The 24,757-nt window shown below is 46.4% G+C and overlaps 1 protein-coding gene across 2 annotated transcripts in view; it reads right to left on the bottom strand.

The window, feature by feature from the left end:
• The window catches only part of CD80 (CD80 molecule), a 30,475-nt gene that overhangs the window by 3,120 nt on the left and 2,598 nt on the right, over positions 1–24,757 (bottom strand). For both annotated transcript variants that reach the window (XM_034792003.1, XM_034792011.1), the window contains exons 3-6: positions 11,484–11,813; positions 7,808–8,086; positions 5,678–5,806; positions 1,901–2,045 (exon numbers count right to left, since the gene is read on the bottom strand). In XM_034792003.1, the coding sequence (XP_034647894.1) occupies positions 1,918–2,045; positions 5,678–5,806; positions 7,808–8,086; positions 11,484–11,813 (866 nt within the window). In that variant the 3' untranslated portion in view covers positions 1,901–1,917. The remainder of the gene's footprint in view (positions 1–1,900; positions 2,046–5,677; positions 5,807–7,807; positions 8,087–11,483; positions 11,814–24,757) is intronic.

The following is a 24,757-nucleotide window of genomic DNA, read 5'->3' as shown; positions in this document are numbered from 1 at the left end:
ACTAACTATGATGATTTCCCCTTCCTTCATTCTCACAGCATGTCAAGTTGTGAGTCCGTCCATTCTCAGAAAAACAAACAAACGTGACCCTTAGGACTTCGCAACTGTCAGTATGCTGCACACACTGGCCACTGGGACAGCAGAGAGAGAACCCAGATCATTCCCTCCAAAATAATAATAATAATTTATTAATAGCTCTTATTACACAGATCCACTCTCCCCCCGTTCCTTCCCCCGACCTAAAGAAAAACCTTTGTTAGAAGAACAGGGTTTAAGAAACAATTGAGCAGTTCCAATTCCATTCCTAACTCCCAGGCATTTGGAAGCAGCGTCTCAAAGATCTTTAATTCTAAGCTTTACTCAATAGCATTTCTCTTTTCGTCTGCTTTGATTCTTGTTTATCAGCCTGGGTCCTCCAGAGGAAGAGTCAGCCGTAAATCAAGTCAGGTATCAGGAGTAAGGCGAGGGGCTCCCCAGGGCCCAAAGTCATTGTAGAAGTGTAACCAGAGTTTTCTCTCACTCTGTAATTACAGGGTAGTGACCCACTTGTGCTTCCATTTTCTAACATCCCTGTTTCCATGCTGACCCTTCCCCAGAAACCGCCCCAGCATCTTTCACTTGATCTATCAAAAATAAACAGCACTTTCAAGCCATCTACTCCTGGGGCTCCCAATGAAGCTATTTGATACCTCACACCCTGCCGCTCACCTCACTGCTCACATTGGAAATCCTGAGAGGGAGAAAACTCTCCTCAAGCTGCTGAAGAGGAGGATTTGGAGGGAAGCCCTGGCCGGGATGATTTAGTTGGGGATTGGCCCTGCTTTGAGCAGGGGGTTGGACTAGATGACCTCCTGAGGTCTCTTCCAACGCTAATCTATGATTCTATAAGTGCCTCAAAGATGGACGAGCATTTAGGGTATGTCGACGCAGTCCGCTGTGGGGAACCTCCCAGCCCAGGTCAACAGACTCAGGCTTGCAAGGTTTACGCTACCATGCTAAAAATAGCCAGATGTTGCAGCTTGGGGTCTGAAGTCTGGGGGGGAGGGTGGGCCATCTGCACAGCTAGTTCTAGTGTGGGTGGGTGTGCCCCATGAGCCTGAGTCTGTCGACCTGGGCTGAGAAGCTCGCTGCTGGCAGCTGCGCAGATGGACCTTAGGAGCCGATTATGAAAAATGGAGTTATTCACTCACAGTTGTGCCCTCCCTCAACACCTCTGGCCACTGCTCCTTCAGCCCTTCCCTCATCATCCTTGTGGCCATTATATGTAGCAGGAGAGGCACATGGTCTATGTGCAGTTCACCAGAAATAGTTTCCAGGAGGCTAGGGTAGCACATGGGACTGGTGAGAGGTTGATTGCTGGCGAACAGGTCAAATCGGATTTCGTTTAGTAGTGACTGAAAGACATTGCCCAAGAGAGCTATTTGTTGGCCTGTTTGTGAAATGAACAAACCCATCTCTAAGGCAATAACCAGCCTCTTGGTCTCCGGTCTCCAGAGAGGACCCAAGAGCTGGATTTATCAAAGAGCTCTTCTTTTGGCCCTGCTGGTGTGAGCTCTGGAGGTGGAGCAAATTGGAGGGGTGGCAGGAGGGGAACTTACACTAATGCAGTACCCATTATATTGCAAGAAGGATCAAGAGCCCTGGAGAAACTGAAGACTAAACTGGCATCTTTCACCATTACTACATTCACTTTAAATGTAAACCAAAACAAAAACATCCCTGTTATCCGGCTGGGAGACACCCTCACTCCAGAAGACCATGCCAGCTATCCAAGTGTGAGTGGCCACAAAGCCCTACAGCCTTGACCCCAGAAAACAACAGAACACTTTGTGTGCTAACGTTACCAGCGCATAGCATATGAGCATCTATTTTGCCATCAACAAATAGGGGAGAAAGTTACCTGCAGATATGGTCTAATCAGAAAGATGCTGCTTCTGATGTTACTTCAGAGAGGTCAATGACACCTCTTACACCGTCTTTCATTTCAGTTCCCACTGCTGGATCTTGAGGGACAGGGTAGTGAGAGCACTGCAGTTGTTCGCAGCCTAAGGAAAGAAGACAATCTCTCTTAAGTGCTCAGAATTCCAGTTCATTCAACAGTACTGGATCCAAATGCTTCCTTCAGCCACATTTTGATCCCTTCAAATATGGTTACGGGTGGGGGTGGAATATCAGAGTATAATCAAGGAAATCAGATGGAGAAGAGCTCTTACCTCTAGTGCCATCACTCACTTGGCAGGATTGTTCCCTTCAGCATGTTAGAGTGATTGTCTATAACCATATTCTCATTGGCTGGTTTGGGCCTTTTAGGTGATGTCACAGATAAACACAGGGGTGAAAGTAACTTAAAGGACTTACCGGTACGCCGGAGTCCTGAGCGGGGCGGGGCCTCAACCGGAAGAGGTGGGGCTTGTCAAGATTTAAAGGCCCTGGGGCTCCAGCTGTGGCTGGGAGCCCCAAGGCCTTTAAATCACCCCAGAGCTACTAGCTGCAGATGAAGCTGGGAGCCCTGGGGCGAATTAAGGGGCCCGGGGCTCTAGCCGCCGTGGAGTTCTGGGCCCTTTAAAGCGCCGCTGGAGCCCTGCTGTTGCTGGGGCTCCAGCAGCCGGGCTCGGGCGGGGATTTAAAGGGCCCAGTGCTCCTGCCACTGCGGGGAGCCCCGGGCCCTTTAAAGCGCCGCTGGAGCCCTGCCACCACTTGGGCTCTGGCAGCCAGGCATGGGTGGGGATTTAAAGGGCCCAGTGCTCCCAAGAGCGGCTGGAGCCCTGGGCCCTTTAAATCACCACCGGGGAAGCCTGTCCAGTCCGGCATGGCATACCGGCTCTTGCCAGTACGCCAGATCGGCTTACTTTCACCTCTGGATAAACATCAAATCCCATTGGTGCAGAACTAGGACTTCAGGACATGCAAAAAATAACCCTACATATACTGAGAAAATTCAGAGTACATACACCATTTATTGTAAGTTACAGGTCAATAAATGAGCCTAAGTTACACACCAAACAGGCAGAAAGGTGGGGTCTTAGTTACACAGTTTCTTTTAAGGGTGTAGCAGGAGCAAGGTTCCCCATAGTTTTACACCCTATTAGTTGGTTTTCCTCCTATAGTCCAATCAGTGTCCCCTTGGCATGTTACACTAAATCAGGCTCACACCAATGTCTCAGCATAAATCTGATGCTGCCATTTAAGTGACCTCTGAATTTGGCCCATTCTGTTAAGTGGATTAAAGAAACGGAGGAAAAATGTTTTACTATCTTTCCCCACATTCTTTTTTTCTGAAGCTCATTTTCCAGAACAGAGTTAGAGATCATGCAGTGTTAACATATAGCTAGGTGCAAAGGTTGCCCAGGCAGGCCTAGGATCGTGAGCTCCTCAGGGCAGGGAGGTCCCTTCTCAAATGTCTGGAGAGTGTCTAGCAAATTGCGAACACCACCACAAACACACAACTAAAATCCTCAACCACCCACTCCAGCCCAACCCTCCACGCTCCTCCCTTTTGCTTCTTGTTTCCACCCTAGCCCTTCAGCTCCTTGAAGCAAAGCTTTTAAGCTAAGAAACTGGACTTTAAGGCTGGACCAGCTCCCAATCCAAGTTTCCACCATAACATTGCACTTCTGAAGCATTTGCTGAGCTCTGAGGGCCAGCTGCAGGGGGAAGCAGCAATTTTCCTGTAGGAGCCCTGGCCTGAAGCCCTTCACATCTCCCTTCTCACTGAGGTGTAACTCAACCTTAAACACTTGAAAGCTGGTTTGAGACTCCAACTTTGGTGTCTGAAAGTGAAGTTCTACTCTGAAAAGTGACTGTAAAATAGCACCGTCTTATTCAGCAGATCTGCTTCCTGGGGGGATTCAGAGACATGTCTACTGACCTCAGGCTCAAAGCTAAGTTTTTACCCTTATTAGAATGACAGAGCCAACACAGCTAAGAGTGTGAGCTGGACTCTATTCCTTTGGGTGCATCAACAGGATTGTTTACTACATTCCAAACAGCTGTGCACCCCATTAAGCACTAGGGAGCTGAGCAGGTGCCACTGAGGTCATAAATTGAAGATAATGGGGGCTGTAGAGCTGAGAGCATGATTTGCCTCGCAGAACCTCTCTCACAAGATGGTGCACAGTGGTGGATTAGCCACTGGGCCCATGGGGCCTGTGCCCAGCGGCCCTCACCAACTGGGGCGCCACCGGAAAAATTCTGCCACTGAAACCACAGGATGGGGAAGCCCCCCCCCCGCAGCCCCCGACCCTGTCCCAAGCCCTCCCCCCCCCAGCGGCCCTGGGACTGGAAGAGCTCTCACTTTCTGCTGTGCCCCAGGGCTGTGGCACGGGGACAGAGCTTCTCCAGTCTTGGGGCTGTAGGGGGTGGGAGAGAAAGGAGAAAAAGAGGTTGCAGGACTGCAATGAGGGGACAGAATGGGAGTACCCTGGGTGGGAACAGGGGTGGGCCCCTGGACCCCACCTCTGGGAAAGGGGCAGAAAGGGGTGGGGCTGTGGGTGGGGTCACAGCCGGAAGGGGCAAGGCCACAGGAAACCTTAATCTGCCTCTCGTGGTGCACCAGGAGGAAATAGCCTTGCTTGACTCTCAGAGCCTAGGCTGATTTTGCAGGGCAGGTGGATAGAAAACAAACCCCCAACTCCTCCTTGTAGACAGCACATTTGAAATTAGTTGCAGAAGCAGTGGCGCTCCCAAGCAAAATAAAGTTACAAATGCCTTTAAGGGGTTTGGGTCCCAACTATGCTAGAAATAACCTCTCCTGCTCAGGGACAGCACTGCAACTATGATCAGCTCAAACATGTAGGCCAACAGCGCTTGCTTTAAATAGGAGGGTGGCTACTGACAGCGCATGTTTGGGGCGGGGGTGATTCTGGACTCTGAAGCTCACTTCCCTTGTGACCAAACCCTAGATTGTGTGACCCTTAGGACACACTGTAAGGCTCATGTATTTTTCTTGGGCCTGATTTACAAAGGTATTTAGATACCTAGAGATGAAGAGAGGCTTCTAGGTGTATTTTCAAAAGTGCCCAAGAGAGTTAGGTGCTTAACTCCTATTGACTTTCAGTGGGAGTTAGATGCCTACTCTGCTTTTGTAAATCCCAATAGGTGCCTCTCTGCATCTTTAGGTGCCTGAATAGCTGTGTAAGTCTGGCCCCAAGTTATTCTGGGGAAAGCAAGGGGATGGTGCAAATAGGAGCTTGCGGGGGGGGGAGGGGGGGCGCTTGAGGATAAGCCTCATTTTGGGAGGTGGCAAAGTCTTTTTAAATGGTAAAAACTCCACTGTATTTTGATGATTATACAGCAGTGACAGCCCTGGCAAAGGGCTCCTTTATACACTTCAGGACATAAACACGGGTCTGAACCAAACTGGCCCAGATCTAAACATCATTCAACTTTGCAGAATTTCTGATCCCGACCCAAATGGCTCAGTTGCTCCCTGCCTATAATGGACCAAACCAAAACCCTGGACCCACATAGCTGCCAACCTTTAGGAAAGCCCTGATATGAATCTATACTTTGTGACGTTGGCTGTTACAATTAATACAACTAGAGCATTGGATGTTCTGCACTTCCCTCTACAATCTATCAACAGAAGAGTTTCCAAATAGTACATTTTACCAACTTTCCTATGAGTCATCAAAAAGCAGCCCATGAATGTGACTCTCATTAAAGGAACTGTACTTACCATGACACCGGAAATATTTTAAAAGCAAGGCAATGGCCACAAGGAAGATGCAGATGAGAACCAAACTCGAGGCAATAATGACCCCCTGGGGCGGAGGTGTTGGAGAAGAAGGACATTCCTTTAGTTTTTCTGAGAAGAAAGGATTGATAAATATAACTGAAGGGCTCTTCACCATAGTGCCATTTTCACACAAGAGTGGGTGTGAGAATCCTGTTTTGTCCAAATTCTAATGCCAAGTAATGCCATTTTTGCCAGTAACATGCTTATTTGCAATATATTATCCAGCCACTCCTTATAGTTTCTGAACTATATGGAGTTACAGGCAGGGTATGCTCCCTGGTTCACAAAAGTGACAAAGCTGCAACTCAAGCTGTGAGGAAGCCTCCCATTCCCCAAGAGTATTTTTCTGGGTTTAAGATTTGTCTGACATCTGTGTAGTTTGAAGTGCTGGATTTTCTTCCAGAACTGGGCATGGATGAACTGTGTTTTACATGAGTTCTGCAAGGCTGTGAACATCTAAAAGCAGATAGGCAAATTTGACATAAAAAGGTGCACTCAGAGGTAATACACAGTAGCAACTAAGTATCATAATCTATCTGATTAACAGAGCAGGCACTTCCTGTCCTGAGGAGCCTCTGTTCCCCGTGGGTGTTTATGTGGGGAAGTAACAAAGCTCTTTCCCTTTAAGGAACAGTGGAGGTTGGGTGGGTAATTATGAGTCTGCATTTAGAAAAACTTCCAGTCATAGAGGCACTACTCAGGTTCTCTTGTTTCAGGCACATTTACACCTACGCCAGGGCAGTATGTATACCTCCAAGTTTATACATAAAGGAGACCTCTGAATGTAAAAGGCATGTTTGATCTATTATTCTCTGAGTAGGGGGCAAAGAGAGCAAGGGCCTGGAATTTTATTTCAGTAGATTCAGATGTTCTTGCCATTCTCATCAGATGGTGGAAGTCCTGTCACTTAGAACATTTAAAAGACTAGACATGTACTACCACTTCTACAGTAAGGAACTCTCCTGCATTGGCAGGAAGATGGCCTAAATGTATGTTTCATCTCATAGGGCTTTACCCTCACTAATAGCTATGATTCTAAGATTGGGCTAAATTAAGCAGCATACAACTTCCTGGACATTGGCTTTATTCTCCCCATAATCTTGCCAGCTTCACCTGTGAGCCCCGCTAGCCTGGAGCTGGGACTCCCAAGCATTTGTTGCTTTAAGGACTGTTCCCAACAAACTGAAGTGAAAGTGGCCACCCGCTTTAAAAATCAAAAGGTGTTTTTTGTTGTTGTCACTGTTTTTTCCCCTCCCTGCCTTCAAAGAATCAGTCATTACCTCAAGCTATTGTTTTATTATGATTATTTTGCTGGGATTTTTTCTCCTTCTCTTCTATTCCACGCAGTATACTGTTGAGCCCTTTTCTTCATACCTGTTTCCTCCTGGGAATTTAGACATTATTCCAGCTAATAGCAATATTCTCTAAGGGCCAGGTTCTGAGCTCCTTGCTCAAGCTGAATGGTACCTTCACAAGTCCTGTTGAGTTCAGTAGGCCTATGATGAATAAGGTACTATTCACCATGGACAAGGGTGGATGTATCTCTCCTTAGCTTCCCTTGGAAATGCCTGGATCCATACAGTCAGAACATTGGACATAGAAACATGTTTTAAATGTTGTTTTTAATAAAAAATGTTTTTTTTAAATCTCTGGCTTTAAGCGTCTTCTTGCAAGCTCCTTTGTACTGTGAAGTGTTTAGACCGTAACCGCTACTTCATATTCAGTGTACTGTCTTTCATCACCCTCCCTGTCTGTTTTCACTTGTCCCTTTCCAGGCATAGGCCCATTTATTGTATGATCCTCTATTTTGCATTGCACTGTATACAATCATGGTACATTACTACATACATACGTTAGGAATACTACTGAGTGTGGGAAGCTGGAATTTCTTCCTGATTATTGCAGTTAGTAATAGACCTTGAGGCAGGAAGGAGAGGGCTTGCAAGTTTTATGTTTGTGTAACTGTGGACACTATTCTGACACGAGTAAATGCACCCTTCTTTCCAAGCTATGTACCTCAGCGAGTTCCACAAATTCATTACACACTGCGTATGATTGGCAGAAACTTACTCAGAGTGTAGTTAGAGGACACTTCGAAGTCATCATACTCAATGGTACACGTGAGGAAAATGTCTTCAGTCAGATTGAGCTTCAATTTGGCGGTGACATTATAGAGGCTCTCTTTTGAGTCAGATAAATTGGTTTGCCAGTCCACAGACATATTATTGAGGATCCCGGAGACTCTGGGTGCTGGAAAGCCACCATGAGAAGAACAGTTCACCATCACCTCAGTTGTGCCACAAGCATCTTTAGGTACATCTGCTGATATGACCGGCTTGCTGAAGTCAGCTGGAGCAAAGGTAGTGAGAGAGATTTAATTACCATTCTGTCAGATGAGGCACAAAATTGCAGTCTTCCTGACCTCTTGTCATTAAAGAGCTCATGGCACTTTGCATTCTAGCGCCTCCAAATTCCTTCTGAAGTTACAGGTGGATAGGGAATTCTGGTATTCACCTTCACTTCCTGCCCTAAACTATTGTCCAGTATTGCAGTGCACTGTTTCACCAGCTGCCACATTCAGTGGTGGCGCGTGGTCTCTCTAGATATACGGTCATTTGTAAGGTGGCCTTCTTAACAGAAAGTACTATAGAAATATAGGGTTTGTGGTTATTAATAGTCTATTGCATAAATGTGTAGAAAAGATAACATTGGCCTCTCTTCTGAGCCATCCAGCAAGGGAGCCAATTAATTAATGATTTGTATTACGGTCATGTCTAGGGACACCCCCCTCCCCACACACACATACAACTGCAATTGGGGCTCCATGATGCTGGGCACTGTTCAGATGCATAGTTAGTGACAGTGCCTGTCCCAAAGAGCTTGCAATCTAAGTAGACAAGAATCAAAGTATGGGAGAGAAAACTTAGGCATGGAGGGATGAAGTGACTTTGCCAAAGATCACACAGCAGATCAGTGGCAGAAAGAGAAAGATCCCAGGCCTCCTCAGTTCTATCCCAGCACCCTATCCACTGGGCCCCACTGCCTTAGTTAGCACAAAGGATTGTTTTGGAGACAGTCACTTCTAAACCAGAAACTGGTCTGAAACCACTAGCTCATTTCACACAGGAGCACTGAGCAGTCATCACAAGGTAACAACTTTCAGTCACTTTTGTCCTAGTCAACTAGCAGCCTAGAAGTGAAAGGCTCCATATCCCATTACCAATCCCTCTATCCAAAAGGCCTGAAGCCCCCCCCCCCCCCCACTCCCCATAGCTATTACAAAGGCCTGTTAGAATGCGGGGGGTGGGAGATGGCAGAACAGAAGAGAGCTGGGCTGTTTTTAGTGCCGTGCCACATTTCCCATTAAGTTGATTTGTCAGCCCTAGGACTATTCTCTCCATAGGTGATGCACCCCACAAGAGGGGGAGTGGAGTGTTCTGGGAATACAGGAGGCAAGAAACTGGACAAGTCTCTTTTTTCACTTCAGTTCTCACTTGCTGATAGGGATACAGTTCCTTCAGGTGTCCCTGCACACCACGGAGTGTTATATACATGCTGCTGTAAGGCAGGCTGAGGACTAGTGATGGGAAAACCTCAGGAGAGATGCACATTCAAGATGTGGAAGATTCCAGTGCTTATTCATGGGCCTAGATAAAGGCTTCCCTGCGAGATCTCTGGGACTTTCTGCTGTCATATGGGTCGAAAAGAAATCAATGTCTCTGCTCTCAGTTGAAACCAACTATCAGAGAGGCAGCCATGCAAATGGAAAATGATGATGCAAATATAATTTCTTCTAACTTCCACCAACGGTTCAGATTCGTTTTGAGCACTCCTGTTCCTCCACTAAACCATTTCCCAGGGGCAGTGCTTACAGTGGTCTGAAAAAGTGTGTGTGGGGGGAACGAGCATTTTCTACAGAAATGAAAGTGACATCATCAGCGTCTGCCTGTCTCTCCTCCCCCCATCAGTTCTGCTCCCTCATCTGTTCTGCCCCCGGCTCCCCATCAATTTTGCCCTTTCCCAGCTTCATGTCTGTTCTTCCTGCAGCTCCTGGGGTTCTTCACTCCCCTCTCCCAGACCAGCCTGTCACCATTGCTCACAGGAGGGGCTGGAGGGAGGTAGGGGGGGAGAAGGAACAGGGCCGTTCTGAGCTGCTGGGCTCTTCCTGCTCCCCACTCCCCTCCTGGAAGAATAGGCTCCTGTGGGGGAGGGGGCGGCAGAGGAAGAGCTCTGCCCATTCCCTGCATTAGCTCTGATTGGCTGCTTACACCCCAGCAGGTGGAAAAGTAGCCAATCAGAGGGGGTTTCCCCCCATGCAGGGCTGACGTGCACTCCTCAATGACAGCTCGAATTATAGAACGTTTATTGGCTGGGTCTGGAACCCCTTTCAACCAGGTGCCATTTAAGCACAGATCTGAGGTGAGGTTCATTTAACCCTTAGGGCAGGGAGGTGTCTGATCCCTAGAGCACTAGTCAGGCCCCTACAATGTTGTGGGGCTATCCAAGGGTGATGGGGCAAAACCAGGAAGGGCCTATGGCTGCTGAGAGGTGGGGCCTGGTCAGAAAGCACTCTTCCCACCATACATGCCTGCCCTTCCAGGGAACACTTCCTCCTGCCCTACGAGAGAGACCCGACTTCTCTGTGCCTCACGCTGGAAAGCAGGATGGGGCCAAATAGCTCAGAGCACAGACCAGTGATGGCACCAGTGATGGAATAAACTCCATGCCAAAGAGACAACTAGCAGGCAAGGGAAGGGGGAGGGAAGGGAGACCCTCTTTCAATGCTTGAAGTAGCGTGGACAGGGCCAGATTTCCAATTAGTCACAGTCAGCACATGCCTAGGGACAGCAGCGTTCTAGGGGTGCCTCAAAGTTAAAAATTAGTTAAAAGTTAAAACATACGCCAGTGATTCTCAACCTGCGGCCTGCGGGCTGCATGCAGCCCAGTTACCCAGCTGTGTGCTAAAAAAATTCAATTTGCCACTCCAGTCCTGGCAGGGGCGGGGGCGGCAGAGGTTGAGATGGCACCACGCAGCCATGCTGGAGCGCTCCTGCCAGCAGGGAATGCAAAGCAGCCCCTGGTGACAGGGGAAGGCTTCAGCAATGCAATGCAGGGGGCCCTGCTGGGCAAGTGGGTCCTGAGGGAGCCTGGCATGAGCAGGTCCCGCTCCTGCTCCAGCCTGGCTGATCACGCCTCTCTTGAGGGGCCAGAGCAATCCCCGACTGGCCCCGGCTGTGCTGCCGGCTCAGCCCGGTGGACACAGTCACCTCCCAGTGGGGCTGATGAGTGTGGCCAGGGCGCAGGAGAGTGGATCTGTAGGAGGGTTGTGGGGGGGCTCTGGGCGGTGAGGAGTGCTAGGCCATGGCGGGTGCGGGAGGTCTGTGTGTGTTGGGGCGCTGGGCAGTAGGCAGTTGTGGAGGGCCGGGGGGGGGGGCGCTAGGCAGTGGGTGGGTCCATAGGTAGGGAGGGGCGCTGAAGATACTGTGCCTAGGGATGCGTAAGGTGTAAATCTGGCCCTGAGTGTGGACTGCCATGTAGGAGGACAGAGCTAATGAAGGGGGATGGCAGGTAATCCTATTGGAAGTAGAATCCTAATGGCGAGTCTAGCCATGCTTATGCTTCTCAAGGATGCTATGGCCTGACTGTTCTGTAGCCACAGTCAATGGTGCGTCTAGTCGTCCATCTTAACCCCTTGGTCTTTGCGTATTAATTAAAGGCTTCTGATGATTTGGGTCACACCACTTACCTTCAACCACCAAATCCACAGTCCTGTCACAGAGCTTGGAAGGTCCCTTCTCTATCACTTGAACTATGCATTTATATGTGTCAGTGTCTGATAGTTTCACTGGGAAAATTGACATTGTGAGGTTCTGTAGGTCCATTTTGGTCCGGTTCTCATACTTTGGATCGTTCCTGAGCGGCTTCCCTGCTGAGTAAGCCATCACTACTTCTTCTTTTTCTGTTTGCCAGTAAACGCGGTAGTTAGACAGGGACTCTGGGCTGGATAGTTCAAGGCAGCAGGGCAGGTGGATGATGTTTCCCACTTTGGCTTTGACCGGGTTTTCCTTTGCAAAGACTGCAGGGAAGCAAACAGGAAACAACAACATATGTCATGAGACAGTCATATATCCGTAAAGCCCGTTCTGCCTACAACTCCATCACTCTTGATCACAACTCTGTCTACTCCCACTGACATGCCCCAGCGTTCCATTGTCCAGTTTACACTGAAAAACCCCCCCGGAAGGGACCTGTCTCGGTGATGTGTTCTTGTGATGCTCCAACCTCACGTATGGAGCTAAGTAATAAAAAATGGTCGCTAAGCATGTGGATTAGTGAAAATGACTAGGGCAGCAGCATCTGCATGGAAAGCAGGATAGGTCACAACTTTCAAAACTCAGAGTAAGTAATCATCACTATTGTCATTGAAGGGGTGATGTACGTTGTCAAAGCCGTTAGGGACCAAAACATCTCTTCTCTTGCTTCTTAGAGCTGTTTGTTTGCAAAATCCCTATCATTTTCCTGTGTGTTTCCCCAACCCCAAGCAAATGCAGCAATGCATCTTTTGTGTAAAGGGAAGGGAGGGAGAACCAACCCAACACCCCCGCAGTCATAAGCAACCCTACACCAACAAGCCAGCATCCTAGCCCAACATTCACAGGCATCTCTACAATAACAAACCAAGACACACAGCCTATAGTTCATGAGCATCCCTGTGATAACAAACCAGTGTCACAGCTTGGTGCTCACGAGCATCCCTGTGACAGTAAAGCCAGCACACTTACGGAAGAAAAAAAAAGAAAAGATCAGTATGGAAACAACCCAGCCCTGTCCTGCAGTGGTTCCCCTGCTTTGCAGTATCCCCCTTTGCACTCTGCTCCCAGGCTCAGTCCTGCAATGCAGCGCTACGGTAGCTCTGCTTCCCGCCCCTCCATCTGGTCACACCGTGGAGGTAGGACACCAGAAGCAATAAAAAGCTGGAAGGCTTGAGAGGACCCGTGACAGCAGAGCAGAGGCCGGCTGAGGATTGATTGGCCCAGGGTGATGACAGAGCAGTGTCTGGAGAGAAGGAATGATCTTGTGGTTAAAGCAAAATGTGGGCAGTTCTATTCGGACCTCTGCCATGAGTTGCTGAGTAGCTTTGAGCAAGTCACTTAACCTCTTTATAGCCTAGTTTCCCAAATGGGGATAATGGTACTTACCAACCCTAAAGGGTCTCCTAAGGCTTAACTCATTGCTTGTAAGGTTCTTTGAGATCCTCCCTGGAAGGTGCTAGAGAAGGAAAGCAATCTTAGCCTGCCCTGATGCTCCCTGATTTGCAGGAGGCATGCCTGCCATTAACCAGAGTTCACAATTCAGACACCAAACCAAACCAAAAGCATGAGATTTCATGATTCCAGTCTGAAATGCACAGGGAATCCATTGCCAGCACACATGCCCCTGTTCCACCCACCTGCCTTATGACAAATCAGTAGGAAACATATAGAAAAATGCCAGGGTCAGCAAATACAAAATTGTGTTTTCCATTTAATTGGGGAGCTCTTTTTTGACTCAGGCACTTCATTGTCCCCTCACTAGTGTGGGATCCCTAGAAGAGTTCTTTTTTTTATCAATCAGGTGTGCTACTCTGTGTAACACAGCCCACCTTAAGCTGCATGTCTTGCTGCTCCTCCTCTTTGTGTGTGTCCATCTTCTTCCTGCTTGTGTCTCCTTCTAGCTCAGTTCCTATCATTGCTAGACTTCCGATAACTGAAACTTTGGGATTCTGGCCTGATATCACCACCCAATGGAGCTGGGTTTTTTTGTTTTTTGTTTTATTATAGAGAAGAGTGGGCGTAGCTGTAAATGTCAATGAGACATCACATCATGAGTTGCATGAGGTTCTCCACACTTTGCCACCAAGAGTCTCCTCTGCAACCAAAAGGAGAACAAAAACCTCCTGGACAGTACATATGCAGAGGCTGGAAACTCCTACTGATGTCACACCCGCCCTTAAAAGGCACTGCACCCATGAAACTGCAACCCGAACACTTTCAGCCTGAAGCAGCTACAGACCAGGGAGAGTCATGCAGCTCCACAAAAGTCCCCAGTTCATATGAGTTTACTTTAAAGGTGAATTGCAAAGCAAAAATGAAAACTGAATCCAGTCCAGATTTACGTACCAAATGTTCTGTAGGAGGCATCCACTATGGAAAAAAGTTTTAATGAATCATCTAGACAAAAATTCCCTCCTCTTCCCAACCTGCCAATGTAATCCTCTTGGTTCTTGCTCTCTGTACCCAGAGTGGATACTTCATTTGACCCCATGGATGAAGGAGTCAGGAATAGAGGAAGGAATTTCAGTTCTCTCACTCCTCCCACAGAAAAGAGCAGGACACAGGGGTTTCTTTATTTGCTTCCTACAAAGGACACAGGAACTCCAACTCCATTTGTTTGATGATTCCCACTCTACTACCTACTTGATCAGAGACACTGCTATGATTAGATCTCAGCATGGGTCAGGCAGAAGGAGTAGAGTGCTCATCAGGAGAGGTGCTCTCAGCATAACAAGGCAATGAGGAAGCGTTAGTACTAAGCTTGGCAGAATTCAATTTTATATATATATATAATTTCAGTGGCTAATATCAGTGGTTATTTTTAAGCATTTTAATTTTTTTTCAATTTAAAGTTTCTCAATTTTGCAAAATTATGGGTTTTAAGCATTTATTTTATCTTTTTATCTTTTTTTTTAATAGTTGTGGGGTCAGGAAATTGTTTAATGACAGCAGACCCTGAGGTTCAAAAAATTAAAGCTTTATAACCATTAAAACACAAACTGTCAACATCAGATATCAAAATATATAATACATATATCCTTAAATCAACAAGTCATACCTGTTTTTTACTATTCATTTGCTAGTCCATTTGTAATGAGTCTAGCACAAAATTCTAAATCACTGGATTTCTCAAGTACCATTTTTCTTACTTTTGCCTATCTGTAAATTTCAGTTATCATCTATGGAAATATTTTTTCAGCGGTTTAAGTGTGTATGGTGAAATAGAGTTTACTGACATATTCAAATCAAAATCTAATCCTTCCAATCCTAGTTATCAGGGATCAGATTGGGCTAGCTAAAGATGTCTCAATGAACCATTGCTTTCCCCTGGTTTCTGCATCTTGATTCCAGAATTTCAATTTGCATTGTGCATCTGCTGGTTGCTACTCCACTGTTAAGGTTAAGTTTTGTTTTTAACTTAAAGCAGGGATTCGATCTCTTCACTTTATAGGAAAACTATGGCACATTCTCTCCAAAATTCTAGTACTTACTCCTTAAATACAAATTGATTTTTCCAAGAAGTTACGAATAAATTCAATAATTAGGTTATGAATTAAAATTAGTTAAGTAGGTCTTTAAAGAAATTTGCACCTGCTTCATTATTTTTCTGTCCCAAATGATCTTAGCAATGGGATAACAGATTTTTTTAAATTTCCATATAGTTCATATTGGGCCTAGGCTATATTTCAGGAAATATGGTTGTATTTAAGATGAATTACTGTTGTCTCTAATTGTTATGAGTATATTTGCTATGGACACGCTTCTGTCAACAGCTCAGGTAACTGTTAAGTGGGGCTGGTGTGACATTGGCGGTAACGCAACAAATCATCACCCATCCTCTGCAGCTAATTTGCATGCAACAATTCTATTGGTTGTAATACCTCAGTGGTATGAGGAAGACAGGGCACATGTGCTGAGAGTGGCCCAACTGGTAGTACGCTTTAAAGATTATGTAGCTGTACATTAGCTTGGGCATGAGTACTCGACAGGATTCCTGTGGCACTTGTATTTCGGTTCCACTGTGCACAGAGGCAGCGCTGTACTGGGAAAATGAGGCAGGAGCACCAAGAGCAATGGGCTCTCTCTGAACCCCTTCACAAGTGCTGGAATCAGTAACAGAGCCCTGCACACCAATAGGTCAATTGCAAATTAAGGGTCAGGTTCACCAGTACGCTTCAGCTGCTTTGTGCGGCTGCTCTGACAATGTAAAGCAGCTGTAAATCCAGCTCTTCGTGACCAGGTGCTCCGTGGTGGGCCAGGATCTCTGCTTAACACAGATGGGGAGAAGGAAGAGAGAAATAGAGCAGCTCTTTAAAAAATAGATAGGTATTTATTTCACCAGCAGTTGTATTCAGTCCCATTTCCTTATAGGTTTTCAGTGTGTCAACTATGCCCAAAGCAACCTTAATTCTACTCTGTACTGATTCTATGAGGAGGAGGGATAGGTATGAAAGAAATCTAATTTGATTTAAAAGCTTAATTTACTCTAGTCTGAGACCGTACATGCAGATTCATAGATTCTAAGGCCAGACGGGACCATGGTCATCTAGTCTGACCTCCTGTATAGCACAGGCCACAGAACTTCCCTGATTTAATTCCTGTTTGAATGAAAGCACGTCTTTTAGAAAAATATCCAATCTTGATTTTAAAATTGCCGATTGTGGCGAGTCTACCTTGACCATTATTCCAATGGTTAATGACTCTGACTGTTACAAAAAAAAAATGCACACTTTGTTTCTAGTCTGAATTTGTCTAATTCCAGCCACTGAATCTTGTTATAACTTTTGTCTGCTAGAAGTGTCCTTTATTATCAAATTTCCGTACCACACACAGATGTTTATAGACTGTGATCAAGTCACCCTTAACTGTCTCTTTGTTAAGATAAACAGATTGAGGTAACTGAGTATCACTCTAGGACATGTTTTCCAATCTAATCATTCTCGGGGCTCATTTCTGAACCTTCTGCAATTGATCATCAACATCCTTCCTGAATTATGGGCAGCAGAACTAGATGCGGTATTCAAATAGCAGTCTCACCAATACCAAATATAGAGGTAAAATAACCCCTCTACTCCTTCTCAGTATTCCCCTGGAATTCCAAGGATTTCATTAGCCCTTTTGGCCACAGCATTGCACTGGTAGCTCAGCTGATTATCCACCATGCCCCCCCAAGTCCTTTTCAGAGCAGGGCCGGCTCTGGCTTTTTTGCCACCCTAGGCAAAAAAGCCCCCCCCCCGCTCCCTCCCCACCAGCGCGGCAGGGGAGGGCACCGAGCAATCCCCGACCGGCCGGAGCGCCAGGAGCAGGGCGGAGAGCCCGACCGGGACTCTCCGCTCTCCCCGGCAGCCAGAGCGCTGGGAGGAGGGCCGCTCTCCCTGGCGGCCAGAGCGCCGGGGGGCGGGTGGAGAGCCCCCGGCGGCCGAAGCGCCGCGGGGAGGGCGGTGAGCCCAGTCGTGGCCCCGCTCTCGGGCAGGAGTGCCCCGCCGCGCCGCCCCCCTCCAGGCGCCGCCCCAAGCACATGCTTGGTGGGCTGGTGCCTGGAGCCGGCCCTGTTTCAGAGTCACTGCTTCCCAGAATAGAGGGGCCCAGCCTGTAAGTATGGCCTACATTCTTTGTTCCTAGATGTATAACTGTACACTTGACCGTATTAAAACACATAGTTTACTTGCGCCCAGTTTACCAAACGACCCAGATCAATCTGTATCAGTAACTCGTCCTCTTCATTATTTACCACTCCCACACTCCTTGTCATCTGCAAATTTTATCACTGATGTTTATGTTTTCTTCCAGGTCATTGATAAAAATGTTAAATAGTACAGGGACAAGAACAGATCCCTATGGAGCCCCACTAAAAACTCACCCACTTGATGATGATTCCCTACGTACAGTTAGCCAGTTTTAATCCATTTAAAGCGTGCCAATGTTGATTTTGTTTTGTTCTAGTTTCTTAATGCCATGTGGTACCAAGACAAATGCCTTACAGAAATGTAAGTATAGTACATCAACACTATTATCTTTATCAACCAAACATCTAGTTTCATTTAAAAAATTATCCATTTAGTTTGACAAGATCTATTTTCCAAAAACCTAGGTTGACTGGCACTAATTATATTACCCTACTTTAATTCTTTATTAATCACGTCCCATATCAGACATTCCACTATTTTGCCCAGGATTGATGTCAGGCTGACAAGCCTGTGATTACCCAGATCAGCCCATTTATTCTTTTTAAATAGAGGCACTAATTAGCTTTCTTTAAATCCTCTAGAATTTCACCACTGTTCCAAGACTTATTGACAATCAACAGTAATGGTCTAGATCAGAGGTGGGCAAACTACGGCCCGTGGGCCACATCCAGCCCACGGGACCGTCCTGCCCGGCCCCCGAGCTCCTGGCCCAGGAGGCTAGCCCCGGCCCCTCCCCTGCTGTTCCCCCTCCCCTGCAGCTTCAGCTTGCCCTGCCACCGGTGCAATGCTCTGGGCAGTGGGGCTATGAGAGCTCCTGGGGCAGCACAGCTGCAGAGCCCGGCCTGACCCCAGTCTCGTTGCTGTGCCGTGGTGGTGGCAGCATGACCCGTCTCCAGTCAGCTGGTGCGGCTGTAGCGTCGCCAGCCACTGGTGTTCCGGGCAGTGCAGTAAGGGGGCAGGGAGTGTGTGGGGGGGTTGGATAGAGGGCAGGGGAGTTCGGAGTGGTGGTCAGGGGGCGGGGCAGAGATCCTGGAGGGGCAGTCAGGAAGGAGGGGGGCTTAGATGGGGCTGCAGGGGGCAGTCAGGGACAGGGAGAAGGGGTGGTTGGATGGGGCAGGGGTCCCAGGGGGGGCATCAGGAATGAGAGAAGGGGTTGGATGGGGTGGCAGAGGTCCGGGGGCGGTCAGGGGACAGGGAGCAGGGGTGTGTGGATGGGGTAGGGGTCCCAGAGGGGTTGTAGGGAAACAGGTGGGGTTGGATGGGGTAGGAGTCCCGGGGGGGGACAGATAGGAGGTCATGACCCTCTCCCCTAACCGGCCCTCCATACAATTTACGAAACCCGATGCGGCCCTCTGGCTAAAAAGTTTGCCCGCCCCTGGTCTAGATTGCTCCTCTGCAACTCTTTTAAAACTCTTGAATGAAAGTATTTGGACCTGCTGATTTTAAAATGTCTAACTTCAGTAGCTCATGTTTAACATCTCCAGAGATACTAGTGGAATGGAAAATATTTCATCATCAACACCACCACCACATCATATGATTACATCATCTAGCTTTTTCATTGAACACTTCTGCCATTTCTGAATTGTCACTGACAATTCTACCACTTCCATCTAGTAAAGGACTGTATCATTGTTAGGATTCTTTTTGTCCCTAAAATACTTGAACATCTCCTTAATGCCTTTAACGTAATCACATGGCTGTGTCATGTCATCTCTATAAGGCAGAGTTAAGGTGGGTTGGAAGGCACAAACTGGGCATTATTGCCTTATGTTTGTATTTCTTTTAAGCATAACCTTAACCCTCAATTGCCTGGATTTAAAAGGCTTGGTTTGAAGACAATTACAACATCTTTACAATTTCTTCTATCCTTAAGTTACTCATACATACTCTCAATCTTAACACCATTTAAACTTTTTTTTTTTAATTTAAAAAAAATTTGGTCTCTGGCCCTTATGATTATGAAGAAAGCCTGGAAAACACGAACCATGTGTAAGCGATGCACCGATGCTGAGCCTGCAAAACAGCATGAAGTCATAGATCTGGGAAGTGTGTATTACCTCTATTCATCTCCGTGGCATGTTAGCTCTGAAGCCTAATGATGATAATTTAAATATCAACATTGTTAACTATGGTACTGATGATCAAAGCATCCAGCACCACGACTTCCCTCCCACCCAATCAGCATGCTGTCCATTGTAATTCTTATTCACCAAAAATTGGACTACAGTCATCCCGCTTTGCCTAAACTTGTTTATGTCACTACAGTGAGCAGACATAGCCCAAAGACTTGCAGCCAGGGAGCAGATACACTGAGTAAGAAGGGGGCATTTTTACTGAAAGTAACTCATCTGACAATAACATTGCTTATAAGAAAAACAGTTCAGCATTAGAAGTGCCTTGATCTTTAATTAGTAACTCCTAACATGTGCCAGGGAAGCTTTAATAACCATGTAGTCAAGAGGGTGTCACCTTTGCAGCATCTCTAGAACACAGTGACATCCCCCACATCAGCATCACCATATTGGAGGCACACAAACACTGCCTTCTGAACTCCACTTCCCTGTGCAAGCTGCCCATTGGGGTACTTCAAGTCCCAACTCTGCCTAGTTTACAAGATAAGAAAGATCACAGCTCACGACCCACTCGCCAATATGTTACATCCAAACAAGGAGTTGTGGGGGACAAAACCCTGATGGTTTCTGCTTTCTTGGCTGCTGGGATCCAAGTGAAGACATTCAGACTGGATGAATGATTTTGTAAAGGTCTGTAAAAAGTAACAAAGAGTCCTGTGGCACTTTTAAGACTAACAGATGTATTGGAGCATAAGCTTTCGTGGGTGAATACCCAAGCTTTCACCCATGAAAGCTTATGCTCCAATACATCTGTTAGTCTTAAAGGTGCCACAGGACTCTTTGTTACTTTTTACAGATGCAGACTAACACGGCTACCCCTCTGATACTTTGTAAAGGTCTATTTGCCTTGAATTTTATTGTGCCCCTCCCCCTCAGGTTATTCTGAGACAAATGGAATATGTGCGCTGGGCAGGGGGCAGGTTTAATGCATATCAGCAGAGCTGGGATATAGGATAGAAGGGGAGGGCTTTTTGTGCGGGGAGGCGAGGCAGGAGGGAGTGAGAGACCCACTGAAACCCTCTTCCAGCACTAGGAGCAGACAAACCAGGTTAGGATAAGAAAGGACAGAGTTGAATATTCATTCAGAATTCAAATCCAGACCTGGATCTTTTCTGAGGTTAGAAAAATGGTGGTTCCTTTAAAACAAAACCAACCCTCCAACCACCTCCAGACATTTCCTCAGCATTCTTGCACTTGCTGGTTTGGGGCAGGACCAGAAGTAGAAGTTGTGCAAGACCATTGTAGGGGGATGTGTAGAGCACAGAGATTCGGATGAATTTGTTAAGCTTTTTCAAGATTCATCTATCCGTGGTTGGAACCCAGTCCCGAATAGTACTTTCTAGTAGAATACTTTGCCCTTCTGTAGCACCTTCCAACTGAGGAGGTTCTCAAAGCACGTCCATCACAAAACCCCCACCTGAGTATTACCCCCACTTTGTAACTAGAGACACTGAGGCACAAAGGTTAAGGCCCAAATTTTCAAAAGTGTCTACTAATTTTGGGTGCCTCAAGTTTTCAGATACCCATCCCACTTCTGATGGGAATAGATGCTGTAAGTGCCCAGCACCTGTGAAAATCAAGCACTACATGCCTCACATTGGGTACCCCAAATTAGCGAACACTTTTGGTTTAAATTACTTCCCTACAAATGCACAAAATTAGTGCTAGGGCAGGGAATAGAAACCCAGAGTCCTTTCTCCAAGCCCTCTACTCTAATGGGCACGTATTCACTACGGCACTGAGGTGGGAGACTTGGCAATAACCCAAAATATTAGCGATTGGTTGAGGAAATATTTTATATTTTAAGCTAACAGGCTAAGTGATAAATAAAGAAGAACACGATAGCGTTCTATAAGTATCTGAAAGGTATAAAGACCAAGGATGGAGAGAAATTGTAGAGGGCAGTCCCACGGGAAAAAAAACTAAGAGTATGAGTCACTGAGAGGAACATATATGTTGAATCGCAAGCACTTTCTAACAGCGAGATCTCTTTACACTGAAATAATTTCCCAAAGGAAGTGATGAACGCCTCTTAGAACAGTCAAAGGTAGACAGGAGATCACACATTCTTCATAGAACAAGCTTGCAAGTTGCAGTGGCAGGGTTTGACTAGATTATCTTTCCCACCTTTAATATCTATTATCCAATGTTATAATACTGCAGAATCAGAGGAAAGTGAAATGTACTATGTTCTGTATGTAGGAAACGTCATCTTTAGTCACTGTCCAGCCAGCAGTCAGCACTTTCATTTTCAGTCAGGGAGTCCCCTGGGACCAATGAACTGAAGTGGTATTTGAAAAGGTAAGAGAGAAAAGCAGAAGCACAGTCAGTGGCGGGTTCCGCATTTGGAACCATTTACATATTCTCGAATGACCTTCTGAATCTCCCAGTGATGTTCCTCGGAGGGAATTGAGTTGTTACAACTAGATTTCTGCATCTTTGGGTTCTGAGGGGGCAGGAGCTCATCCAAAAAGGCAAAAGAGACAGGGCAGCAGCAAAAAGACAGAAACTGAATTTGCCTGGCTTGGCCGCTTGGGCTGTGGCTGCTTCAGTGAAACATTTGCAATTTCCTCATTGCAGTCTGCCCCTGGTACAGCCCCTAGGCCTATTGGGAATGGCACAGAAACTGGCCACTAATGGACAGAGTCATTAGTAGCTGATGAAAACTTTGCCGATGCCCACTGAGCGTGCTACCCGTTTTGATTTTTAATCTCTCCCGTCACCCCCAACAGAAATCTAACAAAGGGCCGTCTCCTCCCTGAGCTGGCTATTGTCACATGTGCTAGAGAGGGGATTCCCAGCTCTTTTGAGTTGTTGGTGAGCAAACATTTTCTTTCATTGCTGAAGGAAGTGTATTTCCCCACCCTCCAATAACTCAAAAATGTTGCAGGGATTTTCCTCAAAACTTTCCAAAAAAATTCACCTCTGGCCAGAGCCCAGGAACCAGATCCTGAGCCTTGGCACCACTCCGGGCAGGCAAAGACGCTGCATAACTATATTAAAGGGGTAGTAGGAGCTTCTCCCAGCAAGAGAGAATAGCCACTGGCCTAAGGCTGGCTCCATTGGCTCTACGTCACCTCCTCCTCATCTTCTCCAGCACCTAGGGTAGGCCTGGAGCACACTGAGATCTGGCAACCATTGGCTGGTATAAGAGCTCCTAAGGGTATGTCTACACTGCAGCACAGAGCGAGCCTCCCAGCCTGAACTGACAGACTCAGGCTATGCTGTCTCGAGTTTGTGTGCTAAAAACAGCAGTGTGGATGTTGCTGCACCAGTGGAGGCTTGGGTGGCTAACGGCCAGCTGCAGTGTGGACATACCCTAAGGGGCTGTTATCAGCCAGCGTAACTTAGAATAACTCTAAGGCTACTCTAAGTTACACTAGGACTTGAAATAGTCCCAGGAAGCCCTGGGGAATAGGGGAAGCACAAAGATGGCTTGAAGCCACCTTTGCATCCCTTCCTTGCCCTATCCCAGGTCCTGTGCTGAGTGCAGCATGTTGGAACCTGAGAACTGGGACCCACGCATGGAAAATGTCAGCCACAAAGGAGAAATGTTCAGAAAGTTATGAGCATTTGGAAAGATAGAGTTAGAACGAAAGCCCTGAGGTTATGCTATCTATAGCAGTCACTAACTGTGACTGTGTATATATAGATACTGTATCCACTATAGCCCTTAGCTTGTGTGTGTGTGTGTGTGTGTGTGTGTGTATACAGACATACACACATACATACACAAACACAAGCTAAGGACTATAGTGGATACAGTAAATATTGCACCACAGGTTGAAGAGGAGAACAAAAACAGCTTCAGGAATTATTTCCCATTGGAGGTCATTTTATTCACCTCACAGGGCAATAAACATACTTATTCAGATGGGCGATGCTGGTTTAAATTTTATTATACAATGTTCAGTTTTCTAAACATGGTGGAGCTTTAGTTAATCTCTGCAAAGGGTCCTTAATTTTACATCACAAGCTCAGAACAATTTTGTTCCATGTCATAGTAAAATAATGACTACCATAGGTTCTTCTAGAATGCGCATCATCATGGTATCTACCTGCTGTCATTTAGCCCTTAATCCATACATCACAAAATAAGGTATGTATCAAAACTTCTCTTTTGCAAAGGAGTTTAAGGCTCAAAAATAGTCACTGATTTTGTGTGCCCAACTTGAGACACTTCAAGGTGCCTTGATTTGGGCATCCAAATTGAAGCATCTAAAAATCAGGCCACTTTTGAAAGTGTTGGCTTCAATGATTTGCTTAAAATCACCCAGCAGGTCAGTGGCAGAGCTGTTAAGAAAACCCAGGTCTCCCAGCCCTATGCTGTAGCCACATTGCCTCCTGTACAGAAGAAGGTCATGAATTTGAGATGCTCCCTTCCTAATGCGTGAGTTATGAGGTCATCTGCTACGAGCCCCAAGAAAACCTTTAAAACCATGCCATGGTGTATTCTGTATAGGTTACGTAAGTATTTGTGGTACTGTAGCACCTAGGAACCCCAGTGACAAACCAAGACCCCACTGTGCTAGGCACTGTAGACACACACAGAACAAAAAGTATATATTTACAGAAGAGTTGACAGAGGAATGTTCCCGATAGCTTTAAAAATGCAGATCAGTATTGTTTTCTATATTACTCTGCCTATAAATAATGTAGGCTTCCTGGTGCTATCTGAGTCCCATGGCTCAGAGAGGAGAAAAAATTATAACCAGTACATTTTAGAAATCGCCAAAGCTTTTCTCTGCTTGTTAATGTCATAGTGTTCAAATTGAGCATCTTGCAGTCTACCAGGATTAGAAACAAAAACACTGTTCCTTTGGAAAGGACAGCTCCTGGCTTTCCAATGAGATAAAGCTCCTGTTTCTATTGATCAGACCGTAAACCTGTCACTGGTGAAGGCCTGCATATTGTCTATCTTAGGTCTAGTATAATTTTGGGGAGAAATGTCACGTTACTCATGAATAATATGGCCTTCTCGGACACACACACACACTTATACACATACACACGATGGTTTAGTGTGGCAGAGCATTACAGCATGAGTGTGGATGGATGCATTACTCACAAATACATGTATTATGTTTATGACACATATTTAAATGTTTGGGTAGGAGGTTGGGAGAGGGAAAAGAGCCTTGAAAACGTGGTGGTTTGCTTTACAGGGGTCTGTGTGTTTAATTCCGTGTGAAATTCCCCAAGTTTTGCTTTGAGTTTCTGGTTTGAACAAACTCAGAATCTTAAAGTGAAACTCAGTGGAAATCACAAAGTTTTCCCCCATTTCATAATACTACCATGAAAAACTCAGAATTTTGAACAACTTTTATACAAAGCCACAATTCAGCACAGTTTGCTCTAAAGTTTCGTTAACTATACGGAAATTGT

This window comes from Trachemys scripta, chromosome 1, assembly GCF_013100865.1.
Source record: "Trachemys scripta elegans isolate TJP31775 chromosome 1, CAS_Tse_1.0, whole genome shotgun sequence".
Taxonomy (NCBI): domain Eukaryota; kingdom Metazoa; phylum Chordata; order Testudines; family Emydidae; genus Trachemys; species Trachemys scripta.
Note: the sequence above shows the minus strand (reverse complement) of the source record. Positions and strands in the feature narration are given on the sequence as shown.